The sequence below is a fragment of the Felis catus genome, chromosome E1 (genome assembly GCF_018350175.1).
Source record: "Felis catus isolate Fca126 chromosome E1, F.catus_Fca126_mat1.0, whole genome shotgun sequence".
Classification (NCBI taxonomy): Eukaryota; Metazoa; Chordata; class Mammalia; order Carnivora; family Felidae; genus Felis; species Felis catus.
The window spans coordinates 5,950,345-5,974,075 of record NC_058381.1 but is presented as its reverse complement, the minus strand read 5'-3'; the positions used below and the strand labels follow the sequence as shown (position 1 = coordinate 5,974,075).

Here is a 23,731-nt window from a genome sequence, read left to right as displayed (position 1 = left end):
AGCAGTTCCCAGAACTAAATTTAGAAATAGGCAAAAATAAGATAAAGTAAAATAAAATAAATTAAATTAAAATAAGATAAAATAATAAAGCAAAGCAAAACAAAACAAAACCAAATGTGTCTGAAAAGGGAGACGGGGTATGGGAAGGACTGGAGCTGGGAAATGTTGGTTTTCATTTTAAAGTCTATATTATCTATACAGTAAAACCTTTGTGAGCATAATTTGTTCTGGAAACATATTTGTAATCCAAAGCACTCGTATATCAAAGCGAATTACAAAACCCATTGGCTCAGTTGTGATCATGTGACATTTGACGTCATGTGCTACTTGCATTACAAGACATGGCTCTTTTATCAAGTTAAAAATTATTAGAAATGTTTGCTTGTCTTGTGGAACCCTCGCAGAGCAAGTTACTTGCAGCCCAAGGTTTTACTGTATTTTAAAAATGTGCAAGTGTCACTTGAAATTATCAGGAGACTACAGAAACACACATACACATAAAATCAGTGAATAAGACAATTCTTTCCCTGCTGTAGACCCTATCCATTCTTTAGGACCCAAGTTAGCTTCTTCTCAACCACCCCCCAACACTAGGCATGCTGTAGAGTTCTCTCACTGTGTAAATGAATGGACTGCTCTTGGAGCTGTATTACCTGGGCTAGGTTCCAACCTGTTGGGTCTTTATTTAACTTTGCAAAATGGTGTCGTTTGGCCAGTGTGATGGTTTTGATTAGTCGTTCATTTGCTCATTCTTTCATCGAACGTACATATTTCTTTAGTACCCCTCACCGTCCTAGGAAGTGGGGACACTCTGGCGAAAAGGACACCTGTTCCCAAGGAGCTCTCACCCTCTCACGAAGACACAGCAGTCACTAGACAAGTACAAGGTGATGTACATAAAGAAGGGCACTCTAGGAGCACGTGGGAGGGGGAACCAAGGACCTTGAAAGCCAAGTAGGTCTTCCTGGAGATGGTGACATTGAAATTGGTGTCTGATAAACTGAGGGTTGATGGGGGGTGGGAGGGAGGGGAGGGTGGGTGATGGGTATTTAGGAGGGCACCTTTTGGGATGAGCACTGGGTGTTGTATGGAAACCAATTTGACAATAAACTTCATATATTGAAAAAAAGAAGGGAAAGATACCCAACTCAATCATAATAAAAGAGATACGAATTAAAATTTAAGAAAAAAAAAAAGAAATTGGTGTCTGAAGGATGAATCAAGGCTAGCCTGGTGAAGGGGATCCAGGAAGGGAAATGGCAGGCTTGGGAGAATGAAATGGCTGCCATGTAGAATGCAAAAGAGGTGAGTAGGAAAATGTGGACAGAATGATGGACCCCCAAGGATGTCCACGTCCTAATCCTCAGCAGAGGGGACTCTACAATGTGAGTAAATTAAGGCCCTCAAGATGGGGAGGTTATCCTGGGTTATCCAAGTGGGCCCAATATAATCATAGGAGTTCTTATAAGGAAAAGAGGGAGGCGGTAAGACCCATTTATGATTTCTGATCTCCAGAACTGTAAAATAATAAATCGGTGTTGTTTCAAGCCTCCAGGTTTGTAGTAATTCATTACAGCAGCGACAGGAAACTAATGCTGGGAAGCAAGCTGGAGAAATAGGGAGGGACGGGAGGAGGAAGTTCCCTGTGAGACACATTAAGGAGTTTGGACTTTCTTCTCAGGGCAATCAGAGGCCGTGAAGAGCAGGGTGAGACTTGTGTTTCAGAAAGATTGCTCTGGCCCAAGTAAGGTGGGGCGGGGCGGGGTGGGGGTGCGGTGAGAGATGGGTGGGTGGCGGGGCAAGGTCTCTCCAGGACCCTGCCAGTGTCCTCAGGACTCTACCGTGTCCCACCCTGGATGGTCCCTTCTCTGGTGATAATCCCCTGGTGTTCGTTTCCAAGGACCCTGATTTCTGTATGTTAGCAAATACTGAGTACTGCCTCGTGAACTTGGGGTCTAGAGAAGAGAGACTGCCGGATGCAAAGAGTGGAAGTTCACAGGGCAGGTGCGGCCTTGGCTCCAAGGTGAGTTTGTCTTTTTCTTCTTCTTCTTTTTTTCAATCTTTGTTTATTTTTGACAGGTAGAGAGAGACAGAGCGTGAGTGGGGGAGGGGCAGAGAGAGAGGGAGACACAGGATCTGAAGCAGGCTCCAGGTTCTGAGCTGTCAGCACAGAGCCTGATGCGGGGATCGAACTCATGAACCACAAGATCATGACCTGAGCTGAAGTTGGACACTTAAGTGACTGAGCCACCCAGGCACCCCTAAGATGAGTTTTTCTCACCTTGATTTTCCACATCCTTCAGGGGATCCACGCCTGGAGACAGGATAAAAAACATGGGTGTGGCTGGTCCTGATTCCTCAAACGAGGCCGCAAAGTCTGGCGTTCTTCCCGCCACGTACTTGCTTCCCAACTTCTCTTCAACAAAATCTCTGCCAGAAAAGAAGTGCATGTGTAGGTCAGTCACAAAATAGCGAACACTTGAGAAATGGAGGCGTATAGACATGGAAGGATGCACTCAAGGTCATGGGCGTGGTAGTCACAGAGGTGAGACCAACTTCCAGGTGCCTCATTGTTAAGTCAACATGCACAACCATGGCTGGCCCGCTGTCCTAGATCAGGGCTCTTTCTGAATCCCCATACATCCAGGCCACTGTCACCTTCTCTGTGAAGCTTGGATGTCCCGTGACATCACCACCATCCATTGGAACGCCACCAAGATCGATGCTTTCAGAAAGATTGCAGGCATGGGGCGCCTGGGTGGCGCAGTCGGTTAAGCGTCCGACTTCAGCCAGGTCACGATCTCGCCGTCCGTGAGTTCGAGCCCCGCGTCAGGCTCTGGGCTGATGGCTCGGAGCCTGGAGCCTGTTTCTGATTCTGTGTCTCCCTCTCTCTCTGCCCCTCCCCCGTTCATGCTCTGTCTCTCTCTGTCCCAAAAATAAATAAAAAAACGTTGAAAAAAAAATTAAAAAAAAAAAAAAAAAAAAGAAAGATTGCAGGCAGCTGGACCCTCCACACTCCATATCCCCGTGGTCTTCTGTCTCGGTCCTCTATCTCAGCTCAAGATGCAAGGCCCTCTGCTTTCCTGTGCTGTCATACTCTATCAATGTCTGTTTCCTTTCATCCTACTCCACTTGTCAATGTTCCTTTCCACACTGCCCTGTCTTCCGCCGAACAAACCTTTCACCTGCAACCACTTGGTTGACCATCTGGCCCAACTCTTGGCCTTAACTCTTCCCCAAGGACACTGCTTCCTTGTAGTCTCCACAGTGGGGTTCATTCTCCTACCTCTGACCTATATCTCAGGACGGTAAGGTGGGATTGGGATCATGGTTCTCCTCACTGGTGGTTACTCTTTGCAAACCATGACTTCTCCATTCTTGTGGCTCCGTGGACTCTCCATTCCCCATGCTGCATCGCCATGTCCCCTGCACATTGACGTCATTTACCGTTCCACTTGTCGCTCTACCCCTTCCCTGAACACTTGGCTCACGGACCTTCCCTCCACCAGCCTGAGTGACATCAACATCCACATGGATAATCGTCCAGTTCCTCTGTCTTCATTTTTTCCTCAATTCAGCCACCTGGTTTTGTGGCCACATTTTATCCTGCCATTACTGAAGGACTTTGTCTACATCTGAAACCTTCAGTGGAAACATTCCACTCTCTGCCGAAAACCTTCCGTCAGCGATTTAGCAACTGACCCTTATTCCACCTGTTCCTTCCCTGTGTTGGTGCCACCACAAATGGAGGATTTTCAGCACTGTGGCTTCTCTGTTTTGTTTCTTAACCATCCCCTTACACTCTTCTCCTCTTTCCTATCCAGTGTAGACTCCACGGCCTATAACCTTGAAAAAGACTAAACAACGTCTTGGGGTATAACTGATAGCATAACATTTGTCTATTTTAAGTGTAGTATTCAATAATTGTTAATAAGTTTACTGAATTGTACAGCCTTCACCATAATCCAGAATTAGAACACTTTCATCATGTCAATACGATTAGTGCCCACCTCAAGAATTCCCGTTCTCACCACCCAGCCCCAGGCTGTGCTCCAGACTAACTTAACTCTGAATCTACACCTGGGTGGTTGGACGTTGCCACAGGGAACCATTGATGAAGACAGGTGCCTTGTAAATACATGATCTTAACTAGGTGGGCTCTCAATGCTGCTCAGAATTCTTTGGGTTTCCCTGGTGGGTCTTCTCTCCCACTTGTCACAGATTCTATTTCAAACTCTGCGCCCTTCTCTAATCTCTAACTCTGCCACCTCCTCTCGTGCACAGACTCAACTGATGAACACAGACGTCATTAGACACGGTTCTCAATTTTCCACCATCATCCTACCACCTCAGCTAAAGGCACAAATATCGCTGTCTCCCTTCTTTGCGGTCGGAGAGACGTTCTTCCTGCTATGGGTGATCCTTCCAGCTCTTCTCTGGGTACCATCATCTCCCAGCACAACAGATGTGACCAGCAGCCTTCTCAATGCTGATATGGATGGGCTCACCTCTTTCCAAGTTGTCCACTTAGCTATTAAGAAAATACATGGCTGACACAGGGCAACAGGCCTTACTGGATTTTGGATGTTGGTACCAAGACCCCTGTGACTAGAAACACATGACCTTTGTGCTCAGCTCTGCCAATCTGGCCACGTCGAGACTGCCCCACGCCCAGCCTGGGGCTCCCCACTGTCCCCTGTCCCGTACCGTATGGCGTAGGTCATCCGGTCAGGCCGCATGACTCTCATCATACAGAGGCGCTGCAGGGCTGTCTTGTCCTTCCACTCCTGTGGAAACTTCTCCTTCTCAGGACATTCCGATTCCACAAACTTCTTCCAACTCTTGGCGGATCCCTCAATGTCTCGATCCAGATTACAGAATTCTTCCATTGATGAAAGTGCCTGTGACATTTTGGAGAGTCTTGCTGTGAAATACAGTTTCTCCAGAAAGCTATAGTTTTCATTGCATTGGGGGCAGGGGGAAGGTGTCAAGGAACGAGATACGAGTATAGACGTTAATTCTGAATTGTTCATACTCGCGTCTGGAATCTTGGATCTTCCCCCCAGCTAAGCTCAAGGAAAAGGAGGTGTTTTGATCAAGTCGCCTCAGCAAACTGTACTAATAGTGTGCAAGGGTTAGCAAATAAAGTGTTTGGGTTATTATCAGTAGCACATTGAACTGCACCTTCCTGCAGGGTATTGATGGGGAAGAGGGACAAGAAAAGATACCATGACTTTTCTGTTCACGGAGCCCAGACATTTCAAGTCTCTGACTCCTTCCTTTTATCTCAATACTCATTCTGCTGGCAACTCAAGTTCTCTCTCAAGGTACTCTAGATACTGACTTTGTGTGAATGCCAACACTGAAATTTCCATGAGTTGCCTGCTTCCAATAAGGACTAAGTCCAAATACACAAATTAGTAATCAAACGTTTTCATCTAGCGTTTCCTTCCGATCCATCCGGGGAACCGGGTGTCCTTCTTCCCTCCTACTCTGTCCAAGAGTATCAGTGCCCAACCCTGGAACCGTGCCGGACTCATTCCCAACTCAACTCTTTGTCTACGCTACTTTCATCACGCGAGAGATCCTTGATCTCTCCTCCCCCAAATTCCACTCCTTCCTTTTCTTGGGCTGGTCACGATGAGCATGTGGTAAGGTCCTACAGGTTGTTACAGTCCTGGTCATAATCAGCAACCTCTCTCAGGTACCTTCTCTCTCACAGAGAAACACAGAGCCTTCCCATCCTTCTTGCGTGGGCTACCTGGAACTACTCAGTGTTGAAATCTTTAACAAAGGGTCTGATTCAAGGTTCAGATGTTTGGTAGCTGACAGCTTTAAAGCCTTATCCACTCCCCTGCCACCACCCCACACTTTCTTCTTCTCCTCCACATCCAGGCAAGCTGATAAGTAAGTCTTGGTACTCCCTCCTCGGGTGCTGGAGGGAAGCCGAACCCTGTAAACCCCTGCTCACATACAGAAATACTCACCCCTGCCCCAACCTTAAACTACTAAAAAAAATAATAATAATACATAAATAAAACAAAAAAAAACAAAAACCAAAGTGGTCTCCTTCCTTGGCTCTCTCAAGCCAATTTCAAATTTGGTTTTTAATGTTTATTCATTTTTGAGAGAGAGACAGAGAGAGAGCAAGTGTGTGAGCAGGGGAGGAGCAGAGTGAGAGGGAGACACAGAATCTGAAGCAGGCTCCAGGCTCCGAGCTGTCAGCACAGAGCCCGACGTGGGGCTCGAACCCACAGACTGTAAGATCATGACCTGAGCCGAAGTTGGATGCTTAACCGACTGAGCCACCCAGATGCCATGTGAGTAATACATTTTTTAATACTCTCTTGGTATGTGTGTGGCATCATCAGTCTTGATGTCAAAACCAAATTTTGGGTGGTGGTTCCTCCCATCCCATTCCTTGAGAATGCCCACATAAACATTCGTCACTTGGACACTTTTCTGCAATTCTTTCCATTATTACTTGACTTTGCTTATACATTTGGTCTCTTCCATGAGATTAAAAGGTAGAGTATGTCCAAAGCATCTACCACAAGGCCATGAATTTTAAGTATCCCAATACCTTCTTGCTATTTGAATTCATCTGTTCGTCCATCCATCCATCCATTCAACATTTATTGAATGCTTCATGCCAGGCACTTGGGGGTACAAAGGTAAAAAAAAAAAAGGACACACATCTGCAAGGAACTTGTAGTCCTAAGTTAAGGAGAAAGGACAGATGAGGGAGGCCTTCGGACGTAAGTGGAATTCTGTTGGGCAGAGATGGAGGGAGAGAAAAGGGAAGGGCATTTAATGGGGTGGGGTCAATGAGAGTCAAAGTCTGGAAAGGGGAGGGGGGGCCTGTCAGAAAGCAGTGTGCCAGCAGCAGAGGGGTCTTACGGGTGACCCGGGGCAGGTGAAACTAGAGAAGGACATAGACCCTTAGTCTGGGCTCGCCGAGTCTCATTTCCCATGTGGACGAACACAGGTCCTGTCTTCACGTGCCCTTTCACACGGGCTCTGTGTCCCCCCCCCCATCCCCCGCCCCACTTGACCTTGGCCACTAAGCAGGGGGTGCATGTCACTCTATTGAGAGGTGGGGGCCCGGGGGAGTGGTGTGTAGCACGGGGAGGGGGCGCCTGGTCCCAGCACCACCGCCCCACAAGCCTCTTGTGACTCAGAGACTGTGGGCTTTGATTTTCCCACTTGGATAACGAGGCCAAGCAATCCTGGTCCCTGTTGCTCACATTCTAATGTAGAAACGAGTGCTTTGAAGACGGTAACGCCCTCCCTGCTGCTTCCTTGGGGTTCCTGCAGTTACTGAATCCCCCCACCTGGCTTACTTGCCTGTCACTCCCGCAAGACGGTGAGTTCCCTGCGGGCAAGGACTTTCTTAGGCATCTCCGAAAGCCTTGGAACTAGCAGGCTGCCTGGCGCTTAGCAAGTGCTCAATTAATAAAGTTTGACATCTGGGCCGCCAGCAGGAGGGCTCTTGACAGGCTGTGAAAAGCTGCTGCTACTGTAATTACTTCTCTCTGGGCTGAGGAACCGACTCCCATCTTCTTACAGCTTCACCCCTGCTCCCAGCTGGCATCACCATTAACCCTTCTGCGGGCCCGTTACCCCCTCGGGCGATGCCACAAAACTGAGCACATTATGCCCCGATCAGCGTTCCCAGCTGCCGTGACTGGGTCTGAAACACGCTTTCTTGAGGCTCTGGCTTGAGCACAATTGCAACATTTAATCTTCCAAATGAGGCAAAGGGATTTCTAGCCTTCTAATAAGCTAAATGGAAATGACTAATTAACCTAATTACATTGGGCTGTGCAGCAAAATACAACTGTGCAAATTGGCGTCCAGAGTGGAAGGGAGAGGTCCTTTCAGACTCTGACAAAGGCGTGCATCATCGAAGAGATTTTATAATGGAGAAAGGGACGTGCCATTACCTTCCGGCTCAGCATTTGGTGAGACTTAAAACATCCTCACAAAGGATAATCATAAAAGGAGTCTTTTATCTCAAAGAGTTCGCTCATTACCTGATTATTAGTGCTTCTGGGGAAACAAGGCAAGCAACCTTCCTCATCGGATAGAATTAAAAACTTCTGTTTGGTAAGTCATATCCTATGCAGTTGTATTTATGTCTTCAGGCTAACATTCAACCCAACGCTTAAAAGGAGCGTTGATCAAAGGCTTTGGTGATGTGTACTACGCATCATATTTTGTTCCACCTGCTGACATCCTGCCCCGTGCTTGAGCGGGACGGGGGTGGCCTTTTGCTGCCCTACCTAACACAACTCAGAGAGCGAGAGAGAAAGCTAAGCGCTCATTTGTAAAAGGCTTTGACCAGCCAGACGAGCTTAGCCCACACAACCAAACGGAGAAGCGAAGCGGAGCAAACAATCCGTCTTGTGGAAAGAGAAACGGAACTGGGTGGCACAGGAGCTTTCGAGTTGAGCAACGTCAAGTGAAAGTGGTAGGGTGTGCTTTTGAATCACTTATTCTTTATGACTTTTGCTGCGGAGGGCTTTGTGGCATAGCACAGGGAAAGGCAAGCTGGACTGGAATTCCAGACTCACAATTCCTCAAGGTTTCACCTTCGGTGGACAAGTTCCATCAGGCACGATGCCCATCAACCACAGCAATATATACACCCCACAGCCGGGTAATTAATAATCATAACTATTATGGGGTGAGCTGTGTTCCCCAGAAAGATGGGCCGAAGGGCTAACTTCCCAGACTTGTGTGTGACCTTATAGTTGGAGGTAGGGTCTTTGCAGGTGTGATCAAAATGAGATGAGGTCACCAGGGTGGGCCCTAACCCAGTACGACTGGTGTTCTTAGGACAGAAGATGTCAAGACACACAGAGGGAAGATGACATGTGAAGGCCGTGGGGATGGACTGAGGCCACCAGAAGCCAAGGAATACCCGGAGCCACTGGAGGCTGGAAAAGGCAAAGAAGGATCCTCTCCTAGAGACTCTGGAGAGACCATGACGTTGACATTTTAATTCCAGACTTCCAGATTCCAGAACTGCGAGAGGACCCAGGCTGTAGTACTTTGTGATAGCAGCTCTAGGAAACTAATGCCATGGCCATCACCATAACTATAATCACAAGTACGTTCCGTTTACTGACCATTTACTATCTGTTCAACGGAGCCCTAGGAGGCGGGTATTATAATAGCCATTTTGCAGATAAGGAAAGAAAGGTTCAGAGGAATGAGATCATGTGCCAAAGGCCACACACACTCCAACTAGAACTTGAACCCAGGAATGTCTGCCTCCAGAGCCTGTGTTAACCAGACCATCATTACTCCGGTTCTGCAAATGGGCTCATTCAGAACTGATTTCCAGGATTTATTCCCTCCCTAAGGACAGCAGACTATGAGTGGGTATTCTCAGCCCTGGGGCCACACTGTCCATCAAGGTAGTCAATGAGCCAATGAAATGTGGCTCATGTGATTGAGGAATTGCATTTTTTAATCGCACTTAATTTTAATTATTGTTATTTTTTTTTTAAGTTTATTTACTTAAGGAAACTTTACACCCAATGTAGGGCTCGAACTCATGACCCTGAGATCAAAAGTCTCATGCTTTTCCTGCTGGGCTCTTCCAGTTGCCCCAATTTTAATTATTTTTAAATTTAAGTTTAGAAGCTGGAACTTGGCTTTAGTAATTTGGAAAACTTTTAAGTACGTTCTGAACAACTTAGGTCAATATTGTAAATCTAAGTTTTGTGAACTCTAAATACGTATCCAGTGCTTGCGATGAAAAGTTAACATCTGAATTGAAATGAGCTGTACGTGGGGCTCCTGAGTGGCTCAGTCGGTTAAGTGTCCGACTTTGGCTCAGGTCATGATCTTGCGGTCTGTGAGTTCGAGCCCTGCATCGGGCTCTGTGCTGACAGCTCGGAGCCTGGAGCCCACTTCAAATTCTGTGTCTCCCTCTCTGTCTGTCCCTCCCCTGCTCATGCTCTTTTTTTCTCTCTTTCTCTCAAAAATAAAGATTAAAAAAAAAAAAAAAAGAATGAGCTGTGCGTGTAAAAACTACACACCAGAATTCAATGACTTGATAGAAAAACAAAAAATATTTCATGAATAGTTTTTATAATAACTACCTATGCAAATGGTATTTTGGCTACCCTAGGTTAAAGAAAACATATCATTAAAATTACCTTATTTCTTTTTACATCTTTTAATGTGGCTACTAGAAACTTTTAAATTACATAAATGACACGCATTGTATTTCTTTTGTTCATCTCTTATGTAGCCTAGGAAAGTTGATGGTTTTCTACACATATCTCCACAAATCTCTGCATTTATTATGGTTTTTCTTAGAAATCTTGGAACTTTGTTATTTTGGTTATTGTTGTGAATGGAGTTCTTCATTACTTCTTTTCCAGTGTATTATTCCTCTTTTTATCTGCCAGACAGGGTCCAGAATGACAAATGCAGTTAATAAATGAAAATCACTCACACCTTTGCTGTTTAGGTCAGGGATCAGCAGACTATAGCTTGCAGACCCAATCTGGCCCACCGCCTGTCTTTGTAAATAAAGTTTTATTGGCACTCAGCCATTTCCGCTTATTTATACATCGCGTGTGACTTTGGCAGAGCTGAGTAGTTGTGACCGAGTCTGGCCCTCAAACCATAAATATTTGCTCTGTGACCCTGTACAGAAAAAGTTTGATGAATCCTGATTTAGAAAACAGCCCTCAAGATGATTCAAAGAATACCTGTGGACTCTGAAAAAGAAGTTAGAAAAATTTTTTGGGCGAAGGCAGCATGAGTGAAATTAGCCTCGAATTTCCTAAGACGGTTCCTTCGAAGAGGAGAGCGTGTGTATAAATATTAAGTTCTGGGCTTCTGTTATAAAATGAATCCACTTGGATGGCTCTCAGGGGAATTATGCTCCGTGAACAAGCTAGTCCGCCAAGGTTACATACTGTAGGATTCCATTTACATAACGTCCTTGGGAGGACAAAATTGTACAAGTGGAGAACAGATTAGTGGTTGCCGTGCATGAGGCACTAGGGGAGGGATCAGGTTGTTGTGGTCATAAAGGGCAGCACAGGGGTCCCTACAGTGATGGAATTTTCTGTACCTTGACCGGGGTGGTGGAACCTTGGTGGTACCTTGACTGGGGTTCTGTACCTTGACGGGGGTGAATCTTCACATGTGACACACACACACACACACACACACACACACGCATAAAAAATTAGTGAGATCAGACTCAGATTAGTGGATTGTATCAATGGAAATTTCCTGGGTGTATGTTCCAAGATAGGAATGCAAGATGTTACCACGGAGGGATGCAGGGTATGAAGGATATTTCTATTATTTCTTATAATTGCATGTGAATTCGTATCATCTCAACATTTTAAAAAACTTAATAAAAAATGTAAAGAGCCAGAGAACCACTCCCGTCACTTGAGAGTCCTTTGTTCTATGAACTGTGTATAAAATGCAACAAACAAAAGAGGATTAATTTCGGGTAGATGCCAGTGTCCCCAAAGCACCAGCACCTGCTGTGTGTAAGCATCCAGGTGTGGACCCAACGGCTGCCTACGTGGATGGTGGCCCGGACCCTGCAGGGGGGAACTGCTCAGTCAACGTCACTGCTCGGCATCATATCGCACACCCATCGTGTCACATCAATGCAGGCATGGTCCCTACAGCAAGGAGCTTATACTTTGTGATCTTTTCGTGGAATAACGTTCATAGAATCCCAACCACACTCAGCTGCGTAACATGGAAAGAAAACATGCTTTGCGTTAAATGCGAATAAAGAACATCGATGTCCCGGGTGAACGTGAGAATAAAATGCATTTCTCAGGTGCTCAATAAATGTGAGCTATTACGAACCGGTAGGAATCCCAGCCTGGGATGCATCCCCCACTGAGTTAGGACCCGCATGGATGTGCCTGAACAGAGCCCTGGCAGGTGTCTGGTTACTGGGAGCCCTGTTGGAGCACCCCCACACGGCCTGAGGGCCCCACGGAGGAGCCCGCGGTCCAGCCCTCAGTGCCGGCAGGTGAAAGGCAGCTCGGCTGAGGCAGGGAAGCTCCTGGATCTTCCTGTCGCCCCACATCCTGAGGGCAGAGCCCTGAACCAGCGTGCACCTGTTCCACTGACAGCCTTCCCAGCAGGCCCGGGAAGGGTGAGCTCTGCTGTGGGGGGCCAGGTGAAGGCACGCACCCGTGTTTAACCCCCAAGGAGCGCCGCGCCGACTTCATGGGGACAAGTGTCAGGGGAGAAACTCCAAGAGCTGAGAACTTGACTTTTTTCAAGGGGCCTTTTCTACTGACCTTTATGCCACCCCAGGCCTGATGGGAGAGGAAGCCCACGGGACTGGTGACGCCCGTCTGCCCCGGAGATCGAAGCAGGAAATCCAGCGTGGTCACACTCACTTCCCCACTCGCGAGGAGGATCTGCAAGGCAGAAGATGATACCACGATGCTTTAGGGGTGCTGGTCACAGGGTTCTGGAGATCTGGGGGTTCGCACTCGGTGTAATCATCGCTGCTTTGAACCCTAGAGCGTGCTCATCAGTGTTGGTTGTTTTAAAGAGGGTGGAGTGTGGGGCACCTGGGGTGGGTGGTGGGTCGGTCGGTTAAGCTTCTGACTCTTTAACTCGGCTCAGGTCATGATCTCACGATTTGTGGGTTTGAGTCCCGCGTGGGGCTCTGTGCGCGCAGCGTGAAGCCTGCTGGGGATTCTCTCGCTCCCTGTCTTTCCCTCCCCTGCTCGCTCTCTCAAAATAAACAAAAATAAACGTTTAAGAGCGCGGAGTGAAAGAAAGTGGGTTATCTGCGCAAATCACTTCTGGGTAGGTGTATATTCACCCACCAACATCAGGGTGACGTAAATGCACACAGTGAGTGACCAGCTACCTTCATTAGCGAGCGTCCTATCAGTTCTAAATGCCATGGAGCACATCTCTGCGATCTGAGAAGATGACACATATAAGTGACATGCCTGAGGAGGATGTCAAAGTCACATACAGACACATGCAAGAGAGAAATGCACGAATGAATCAATAATGCTAGAGGGGTTCCAGAATAGGGGAGTGACCAACAAGCAGGGCAGTGGGATTACTGTGATGAAACCCTTTTATTCTTCTCTTTCTCCCCCTCCTTTGTTTTTGTTTTGTTTTGAGAGAGAGAGAGAGAGAGAGCAAGAGAGCAAGTGTGAGCAGGGGAGAGGCAGAGAGAGAATCCCGAGCAGGCTCCATGCTGTCAGCACAGAGCCCGACGCAGGACTTGATCTTATGACCGTGAGATCATGACCTGAGCCGAAATCAAGAGTTGGACGCTCAACTGACTGAGCCACCCAGGTGCCCCTTTCAGTTTTTGAAGTAATCTCTACACCCAATGTGGGGCTCAAACTCATGACCCCAAGATCAAGAGTCACACATTCCACTGACTGAGCCAGCCAGGTGCCCCAAGTTCTTCTGATGACACCACATGCTTCTGGGCTGGAGAGGGAATACAGAGGGTGACAGGGACGAGCCGCACTAACACTCCCCCGTGGATTCAGGCTTTGGAACATGCAAACAGAGTCAGCCCAGAAGTCATCATAGCATATCTGGTGTGCAGAATTGGAAGAGGCCTTCGAGATAATCTAAGCGTGTTCCCAGTTAACTTACGGAAACAATTCCCAAACCTAAATGATTAGAGGGATAAGTGCGAGGAAATAAATTCTCGTGGCTTTTTGATGTTGAGAGTAAGTGGAAGACAAGGTTTTCTTATTAACACTGGAAGTCCCTGATGCCCCCCAAGCCCTTGAGAATCAGAGTTCTTAAGGACCTTTTCAAGGCCAAATCTGCTATTGCTGTGGAAAGACATTTGCAATTTCTTTAAAAAAATTTTTTTAATGTTTATTTATTTTTGAGACAGAGAGAGACAGAGCATGAGCAGGGAAGGGGCAGAGAGAGAGGGAGACACAGAATGTGAAGCAGGTTCCAGGCTCTGAACTGTCAGCACAGAGCCCGATGCGGGGCTTGAACTCACAAACCGTGAGATCATGACCTGAGCCGAAGTCGACGCTTAACCAATCGAGCCACCCAGGCGCCCCGACATTTGCAATTTCTTATTCTGAGGGAAGGTTGGGGCATGAAAGTCACATCCCTAGAGGTAAGTAAATAATGAGGGATGCTCCACATTTCTTCTAGCATCTCAAAAGTATCTAGTTATTGGTATGGCCATTGAGTTCCATTTTTAGTGCCAGCTTGGGTTGATGGCTAGTGGCCTGCTGGAGGACAATGTTGAGGAGGATCCTAGGTCATCCAAGGTAAATGAGTACAACGGTTGATTAGGCATGTTTGCCATGAGTGTGACAATGGTGAGGCAGCATGCACGCGCCATATTGGACCTTCTTGTCCGATGCCTCTGCGTAGAGCCTAATTGTCTTCACGTTCTATGGGAAGCGAAGTGAAAAGAGCAAACTTTCTTTACACCTGCTGGTTGGGCACTGGAAAATGACGTGTTTTCTGGAAACTTCTTAATTTTTTTTTTCAACGTTTATTTATTTTTTGGGGACAGAGAGAGACAGAGCATGAACGGGGGAGGGGCAGAGAGAGAGGGAGACACAGAATCAGAAACAGGCTCCAGGCTCTGAGCCAAGGAAACTTCTTGATTCTACTTTTACCTGAAAGGTAAGCTGGGCAAGGTAGGTCAGCTTATCACACTCGAAGAGCCCACGTGTGGTGTACTGGTATACGGAGAAGGTGATGCTGTCTATCAGATTGGTCACACGTGCCTTGAGGCTCTCGTCCGGAGCAGCCTTCTCCACAGCCTTCTGGAAGACGATGCTGAAGGCCTGGGGGCAGGAGGTTGGACACTGGTAATTTACACAGCTCTCTGTATATGTAACTAGTAGACTCACCTGTGAAGAATACTGTAATTTGCCAGCCTCAGAAATGTTTTCCTAGCATATCCTGCCAAGAAGGGACCATGGTTGGAGCGCCTGGGTGGCTCAGTCAGTTAAGCGTCCGACTTCAGCTCAGGTCACGATCTCACAGTCCGTGAGTTCGAGCCCCACGTCGGGCTCCGTGCTGACGGCTCAGAGCCTGGAGCCTGTTTCGGATTCTGTGTCTCCCTCTCTCTCTGACCCTCCCCCATTCATGCTCTGTCTTTCTCTGTCTCAAAAATAAATAAACGTTAGAAAAAAAATTTTTTTTTTAAAAAAGAAGGGACCGTGGCAACAAGACAACATTCTATTAGCTCTTTTCTTAGTTTGCTCGTATGAATTGTTACGTTGCCCTGATGTGGGCAAAGCTATGAGGCATACACAGAAGAGCCTACAGTTCTGGCTGGTGAAAAGTGACTATCCAGGAACCAAAATAATTAAATTAGATCCAGTAAGTTCTGTTGGATAACCACCCCCACAAGTGGGTAAGCACGGTCAACAATAACCAGCTGGGATTAGTGATACTATCCAGTAAATTCCAGAACTCCTGATGGTAGAACCAAAATGGGTTGGACAAATCTGTTGTCTTAAAGAGACTCTTGTAGGGGCGCCTGGGTGGCGCAGTCGGTTAAGCGCCCGACTTCAGCTCAGGTCACGATCTCGCGGTCCGTGAGTTCGAGCCCCGCGTCGGGCTCTGGGCTGACGGCTCGGAGCTTGGAGCCTGTTTCCGATTCTGTGTCTCCCTCTCTCTCTGCCCCTCCCCCGTTCATGCTCTGTCTCTCTCTGTCTCAAAAATAAATAAACGTTAAAAAAAAATTAAAGAGACTCTTGTACATAATAGGTACTCAGAATATTTTATTTTATTTTATTTTATTTTATTTTATTTTATTTTTTAATTTTTTTTCAACGTTTATTTATTTTTAGGACAGAGAGAGACAGAGCATGAACAGGGGAGGGGCAGAGAGAGAGGGAGACACAGAATCGGAAACAGGCTCCAGGCTCCGAGCCGTCAGCCCAGAGCCCGACGCGGGGCTCGAACTCACGGACCGCGAGATCGTGACCTGAGCTGAAGTCGGGCGCTTAACCGACTGCGCCACCCAGGCGCCCCACTCAGAATATTTTAAAATTAATTACTTTTCCTTTTGGTGATGATCAGAATCTCATGTGCTGTTTTTCTTCCTACTAAGTCTGCAGTCATTTGGAGAAGCCTTTTACACACCCTTTATTTCTTCATAGACCCTTCCTGAATCAGAGAGCAGGGTGCAAGGCCTGCTTTGGCTACGTCTTCTGAACATCAAGGGTCTCTTATGAAATACAAATGATAGGAATCAATTTTTCGTGGTTTACACGTATACAGCATTTATGCAAATCAATATTAGGAATGCTGCACTTTGTGATATGCATAGAATGAGTCATTAAAGAAAATAAAAATCAAGGCATAATCAGGCCTTTCCAATTCGTGGCTATGCAGATTTCCAGTCTTTACTCTATTGCCCTTTGGTGGCTTCAAAAAAAAAAGAAGAAGAAAAAAAAAGGAGTCTTGGGTCTTTCCAACACCAGGTATTTAAACCTCAGTGGAAACCATATAAAATTTGCATCTCGAGATTTCCTCAGTTGCAAAATGGCGGGGGGGGGGGGGGAGAGGGAATAGGACCTCCTATTTTTCAAAGTTCCGTGGTGTTTCTTGTTAAGGAAACCCTTGCAGACTCCCTTCTTCGTTCAGTTTTGATGATCCTAGCAAAATCTTCTGACTGCCTTCAACCCAATCCACGGTGATGTGTGCCCACACCCGGTAGGCTGGAGATTAGCTCAGTGGAGGTGGGTCCTGTCCCCCAGGTCCACACAGAGAAATCTGGAAAACTTACACTGGCGAGTGAGTCTGCAGAGACTGAGTAATCCCCAGGGCGTTACTGTGCCTTCTTTTCCCTAAATCTATCTTTATTGAAATGATAGTGATCAGTAAAGAGTCTCCAGCTACTAAGTTTAGACAAGGTGGTTCACGAGTCAGAAAAAAGACCTAAAGAAAATGCAAAGACTTAGGTACGCTTAGCATTTTCTTTACATTCAGCTCAGTTGGGCTCCTTTTCCGTTCCATCCTAAAGGGGACTCCCATCCTCCTGACTTCCAGGAGGAAGCCAGCGCTGGGCTGACCTCTGCTTGTACGACCCCCTCCTGGAGGTCATCTGTTGCGCACACGGTCCCATGGCTGGCTCTAACCACCCTGTCACTCTTCTAGGGCCCCTGTCCATGGCCTTGCGCCTTAGATAGGTTTCACCTTGGGGGCGCCTGGGTGGCTCAGTCAGTTAAGCGTCCGACTTCGGCTCAGGTCACGATCTCATGGTTTGTGAGTTTGAGCCCCGTGTCGGGGTTTTGCTGACAGCTCGGAGCCTGGAGACTGCTTTGGATTCTGCGTCTCCCTGTCTCTGCCCCTCCCCCGCTTGCACCCTCTCTCTCTCTCTCAAAAGTAAAAACATTTAAAAATTAAAAAATATGTTTCACCTGGTCCTTTCTACCAGATTGTGGGCACACTGAGGATGGAAGTCAGTCCTTAGCAACCCAGAATCCAGCCCAGCTCTTCACGTATGATAGGCTTTCAAAAGATCTGGTAATGAATGACTGTGTCCCACTAGTGCCCTAAAGAGCTTGGGCAAAGCATGAGAGATGCTCCAGACTGAGGGTCTCAAACTCAGATGCCCCAGGGGCCAGGTGTGTAAGACCAAATGGGGATGGGGGGAAGGAACGTGGCCAGAGGGAGGCAGAAGCTGATCCTGGAGGAGCCACCCATCCCCTTAGCTCCAGCCAACTTCTACTGTGTGGAAGGAATGGGGGCTCAGTACTGAAATCCAACACACTTTCACGGGAAGCCAGGCATCTGGATTAGTGGTTGTCCCGACCCTTGGATCTTCACCACCAAGGAGGGTGAAAAGCCCTCTGAAAATAGGCCAACAGGCCTTCGGTTTGAGATCAGAGCTCTGTGCTCTTTGCTTCTGTCTGATTCTTCCCTTCCCCACCTCTCTGAGCAAGGTCCCTCCTCCAGCTGTCCCCCTGCACAGAAGACACAAAACAGAGGGACACAGGCCTTCCAGCCAGCGGTCTTATCTTTCTCAGGACCCCCTGGCCCTCGGCCAGTGAAGCCTCATTAACCCTCTCTTAGCCTTTGGCTGAGTTCTGGAGAAAAATGACAATGCACCCCCGTTCCATCTTAACCTTGGTACGAGCTCCCCAGCCTTTTCAAACCTGGCTCTTGAAGAGTGTCTGGGTGTGTAAAAGCCAAGAGACACATTTGGACATATTCCTGCTCAGAGCCATTTGGGAAACAGGGATCTGTGGCTGGAACAGCGACCGTAAAACCCAACCTCAGACAAAAGCCGAGACCGTGGAGACCCCAGGGACTGGTTTTTCTTCCCATCGCACAAGGTTTCTAAGTATACTGTTGTTTCGGTCCCTCTGAAGACCCTTCACCTTCTTATCATTAAGCATTTAAATCTGCTCTCGATGATCAAGCTGGTTGGCAAGTCTTAGTAACAGTATGGGGGCCAAATACCTCCCTCCCCCAAAAAAACAGTGCTTCTAGGACAACACAAGCCTCGATCAGGGTGTTATTGCTGCAAAACAACTTTCCCCAGGTTTCCGAACACATCTTTTCTTGGGTTTCATTTGATTTCTTTTCAGCCACTCTCAGAACTGGGGAGCCCTCTTATAGCTATTCTGCTTACCATGCTAACTCTTACGCTATCTTAAAACATCTCGTAATTCTTTCATCGTTTGCTTTGACCTGAATACGAGGCCAAGCATTAGATTGCTTTAAAGCGCATAAAATATAAACACAATTCCTTTCGTCTGCAGAGACTCTGAGTTGAGGGAAGGGGACCCGGAAATGGTACAATGCCATCCGCCATTGAATGAGCCCCAGGGACTGGAGACCTCCTGATTTCTCACCTGCTCACCTCCGTCCCCACACCTTGACCTCCATCAAGTGTTCCCCTTCGCAGAATGAGGGGTAAGCTCTGACTGTGTAAGTGTGTGTGTGTGTGTGTGTGTGTGTGTGTGTGTGTGTGTGTGTGTCCATCCTCTGTTAGGTCGAACCACAGAGGTTGTTCAGAAATGCTGCACTATCCCTAATGCGTCTTCAACTGTGCATACCCTACGGGAGAAAGATAGACTTTCATCGATTCACTTAAAATTTATAGGGCTTTATTTTTTCATGAGTAAGTTAAGAGCAGTCAGCACTTACAATGTGCTAACACCTTTGGTGTTAGAAATATTTCGGCAACCATAAAGCAGTCCCCTGGAGGAACTTAGGGTAGCGAGGAAACTAATTGAAGGCTGGACTGACGCCACTGCTTGGACTTTAACCCCTATGAAAGGCACGCACACCTGTGATCGTCCCTATCGTATTTTAAGCTCTTTTGGGGGGCAGTGGGGGGCCACTTCTGATATTTCTTGGTTCTCTTCCTTGCCTTCAGTAAGCTTAGCACCCACCGTGTCGCCTGAGTGAGTGAGGCTGGGACAGCTCCTGCTCCTGTGGGAATAACCCGTGAGTCCTGAGTGACCCAGTTAAAGAGATGAGGACTGTAAGGTGGGTCTGAAGGTACCGTCACGGGTCCCCCGGATTTGATCTGACAGACCTGCCGTAGCCAACGGAGCCCGCGGGTAAGCCCTCCCGGACAGCTAGGTGGCTGTATGACCAGGTTGACGCAAAACCCCACAGGTGTAGGTCACCTTGAGAGAAAACTGGTACATCGGGTGGATCTTGCTGAGGTCATTCATGATGAAGTAGAGCAGGGAGGCCCGGGCGGCTGCGGGCCGGTAGTGTTCGCGGGCCTCGTTGATTTTCACTTCCGTCACCCTGGCCTCCTGGACCTGGTAGGGAAAGAAAGCGGTCCGTTCAACCGCTATTCAACCAACCCATCAGCCTGGCCTCTCTGTGTCCACACACACCGTGTCTGTGTGTGGGGCAGGTGGGTCTGGGTGGGGATAGCAGCTAGAAGGTTAGGAAGCTGCTGTGGGGTTTCTAAAAAATGTTTATTCATTTTTGAAGTGGGGGTGGGCAGAGAGAGAGGGAGACACAGAATCTGAAGCAGGCTCCAGGCTCTGAGCTGTCCACGCAGAGCCTGAGGCGGGGTTTGAACCCATGAACCATGCATGAGGTCATGACCTGAGCCAAAGTTGGATGCTCAACTGACTGAGCCACCCAGGCGCCCCTGTTGTGTGTGTGTGTGTGTTTTTTAATAGAGCATCAGTGAGAAAGGAGGTGATCTTTCACAAGCATGAGAATACACACACATACACACACACATGCATATATTACTTGAAAATAAACCAGTATTACAGGCAGTGAAAGTCCAGTGAAAACAGCATAAATTGAATTTTGTTTTAATTTTTATGAAAGAGTTCATATGTAAATTCACAAAGAGGATCTCTCCTTTTAGTAAAAAAAACCCTTAATTCCCGTATAGTTAACACAGAGCGTGATATTAGTTTCAGGCGTACAATACAGCGACTCAACCCTTCCATACATCACCCGGTGCTCATCAAGATAAGTGTGATGTCAGCCCCATCACCTACTGCCCCCCCCACCCCCACCTCCCCTCTGGTGACCGTCAGTCTGTTCTCTACAGCCAAGAGGCTGTTTCTTGGCTTGTCTCTCTTTTTTGTTTCATTTTTTTAAAATGCCACATATGAGTGCGATCATAGGGTATTTATCTGTCTCTGATCATTTCCCTTAGCATTCAAGTCTCTAGATCCATCTAGGTTGAAAGAGGATCTCTTTCAATGGAATAGTTTGTTATCAGAAAATGTCTTATCACAGGTAAAAATGAGGAAACAGACCCAAGCGTCAGAGAGGGAGTCTGAAAGAAGAGGCCACTAAATACCAGCCTCAGTATGACCTGCCTTATGTTCCAGACGAGTGAAACTAATGATAATTTCTGAGACTCTCACAGGAAAAAAAAAAAAAAAAACAAACCACAACGATCCTTTACAAAGATCAGCTTGCAATAAACAATTACGAACTTCAGAAGGAAGTGTTACCAAGGGGGAAAAGGAGAAATCTACTCCCCCCAAATTCCCAGGAGGATTAGCATCCCAACAGCTGAAGATCCCTGAACAATCTATAACTCACCATTAACTATTTCGGTTTAAAAGCAGTAGAGCTGAAGAAAAACATAAAATCGGGACATTAGAAAGAGGAGCAGCTATTACCTAGAAAAAAAAATGAACTCACTAGGACTTTTTAAGTAATTCAGTTATTTAAATGAAAAACCCAGTGCACAGGTTAAATAATGGACCAGTGCTGGAAGGAGAAGATGAAAACTAGAAGACGGATCTGAGGAAGTTGGAACAAAGGTAGCTCAGAGAGAAAAGAAAAAGATGAAAAATATGTATGAGGTTGTGAGACTTGGCAGACAGAAAGAGAAGATTCAAAATACATTTAACAGAGATACAGGACAGAGAGAACGAGGGAGAAGCAACACTTGGAGGCGTAACGGTTGAGAATTTTCTGATCTGGAGAAAGACCAGAGCTTTTGGAAGAAGCAGTCAATGTCAAAGTTTACTATCCACAGACCCTTGAAGAAATAATTATTTGCCTCAATTAGAAGATAACATCAAAAGGGGGAAATGAGATCTGAGAATTTCTTAAATATGTGGTTAATCTAAATAACAAGGGCTATAAAAAAGGACCACCATAGGGGCGCCTGGGGGGCTCCGTCAGTTGAGCGTCCGACTTCGGCTTAGGTCATGATCTCGCGGTTCGTGGGTTCGAGCCCCGCGTGGGGCTCTTCACTGACGGCTTGGAGCCTGGAGCCTGCTTCAGATTCTGTGTCTCCTTCTCTCTCTCTCTCTCTCTGTCCCTCCCCCACTCACACTGTGTCTCTCTCTGTCTCTTGAAAATAAATAAATGTTAAAAAAAAAAGAAAATAAATTAATGTTAAAAAAAATGACCACCATAGGAAAAGGAAGTAGAAGGTGGAACTAAAATATTATAAAACAGTAACAGAAGATGGAAAAGGATGATCAAAGTATTCTAAAGTCCTTATATTGTCTTGGGAGAGGCCATATATCCCTTTATATTAGACTTTGTTAAATCAGTATATATATTGTTAAGTTATATAAAATGAAATATAATTTCCATATATAAATGAAACAAGGTTAGTCAATAAAATAAAGTAAATTAACTTTCTTTTTAAGTTTGAGAGAGAGAGAGGGCGAGCAAGAGAGAGTATGTGCACATGAGGGGGGGGGGGTCAGACAGTGAGAGAGAATCCCAAGCAGGCTCCATATGGACAGTGCAGAGCCCCACATGGGGCTCAATCTCATGAAATGTGAGATCATGACCTGAGCCGAGATCAAGAGTCAGATCTCTACTGAAGTGACTGAACCACCCAGGTATCCCCAAAGTAAATTAACTTTAAAATCAGGAAAGGATAAAGATGAGAATGATGAAAAATCAAGATGGGAGAAAAAAACAAATAAGCGTGGTTAATAGAAAACACGAATGAAGGCAGTAGAAAGAAATTCACTCTATCGATAATGTTAATAAACGTAAGTGGGTTAAATTCAGTAGCTGAAGACAAAGCTTCTTGGAAGGGGGTGGACTGAACAAAAACAGCTACTCAGAATGGTATTATCACAGATCCATCCTTTTCAAGCTCACCTGGGTTCCTAATGCTGTCCACTAATTATGTTTCCTGAATTAACTTTTACTCCTATTTCAGTAAACCTTCACTCCCCTCCCCAAACTGCCTCACTACCACTCCTTCACTCTCCGCAGGTGAACGTGACTCATGCTTTCACCGTCTATAGAGAGACCATCAGGAAGGAATTTCCTTAATTTCTGCCTCTCCTCTGATTCCTTGAAGTTTCTGTCTCCTTACCTCAGTTGCCTGGATGGATCCACGGACCATGGATCTCATTTCTAGACTCATGCTTGCCCCCAACCCCTATCACATTGGAACTAGCTCTCCATCTTTCCAAAGACAAGCTCATCATCTGTGACCTGAATTAGGTTTCCTCTGACTTTCTCATGTACCCCGCTACATTAATTGTTCCTTCTTTTTCCTGTAAATTCACCTTCTCTTATCAACTGCGGCTTTTACTTTACAAACCAGGCATCCTCCCACCTCTGGTGAAGATCTTACCGCACCCAATCTCTCCCGTCTCACGGGACCCATGTCTCCTTTAAGTCGCAATCCTTTCTCTCTCTGCCATTTCACAGTTTGGCTTCTTTCAAGGGTAGCTTATAGTCTCTTTCCCTTTTTCTGATCCCATTTGCTCTCATTCTAATTCAGTCTGACTTCTGCTTCCACGACACCACGGAAACCATTCTCCCCAAGATCACCGATGACTCCTTTCTGCAAAGTTCAGTGGCCACATCCCAGCCATACCTTGAGTCCTCAGCATCATTCAACATCACTGGCACACCCTCTTGAGGTGCTTTCTTTCGCAATCCCTTATTTTCCTGCTCTTCTTCCCATCTGTCTGCTCTATTCCACAGTCGACATGTTCTGTATTTCTCCTAAAACGTCTCAGGATTCTTCTCAACGCTCTATTCTTCAGTCTCCTCACTGCACACACATCTCCCCCATGACTTCCTCTGCTCTCAGTTTCAATGATCAACTACTTGCTGATGACTCTTAGCACCTTAGCACCAACCAAGGTCATTTATCTGGAAACTCAAGGAAGGGACCTACGTGAACGGCCCAAAGGCGTTCCAAACTCAACGCAACACAAACGAAACTAATAATGTCTTCTCATCCCCAGATCCATTTCTGCTGTCATCTTTCAGTTATTGGCATCAATGCCTATCTAGGTGTTTATTC

At 46.6% G+C, this 23,731-nt stretch overlaps 1 protein-coding gene across 5 annotated transcripts in view; it reads right to left on the bottom strand.

Moving 5' to 3' along the window:
- The window catches only part of DNAH9 (dynein axonemal heavy chain 9), a 334,028-nt gene that overhangs the window by 52,166 nt on the left and 258,131 nt on the right, over positions 1-23,731 (bottom strand). For 4 of the 5 annotated variants that reach the window (XM_023244531.2, XM_045045039.1, XM_045045040.1 and 1 more), the window contains 5 exons: positions 19,632-19,772; positions 14,649-14,819; positions 12,309-12,431; positions 4,708-4,901; positions 2,282-2,430 (listed from right to left, as the gene is read on the bottom strand). In XM_023244531.2, the coding sequence (XP_023100299.2) occupies positions 2,282-2,430; positions 4,708-4,901; positions 12,309-12,431; positions 14,649-14,819; positions 19,632-19,772 (778 nt within the window). Of the gene's footprint in view, positions 1-2,281; positions 2,431-4,707; positions 4,902-12,308; positions 12,432-14,648; positions 14,820-19,631; positions 19,773-23,731 lie in introns of those variants that run through there. The other variant, XR_006589822.1, reaches the window with a different exon arrangement.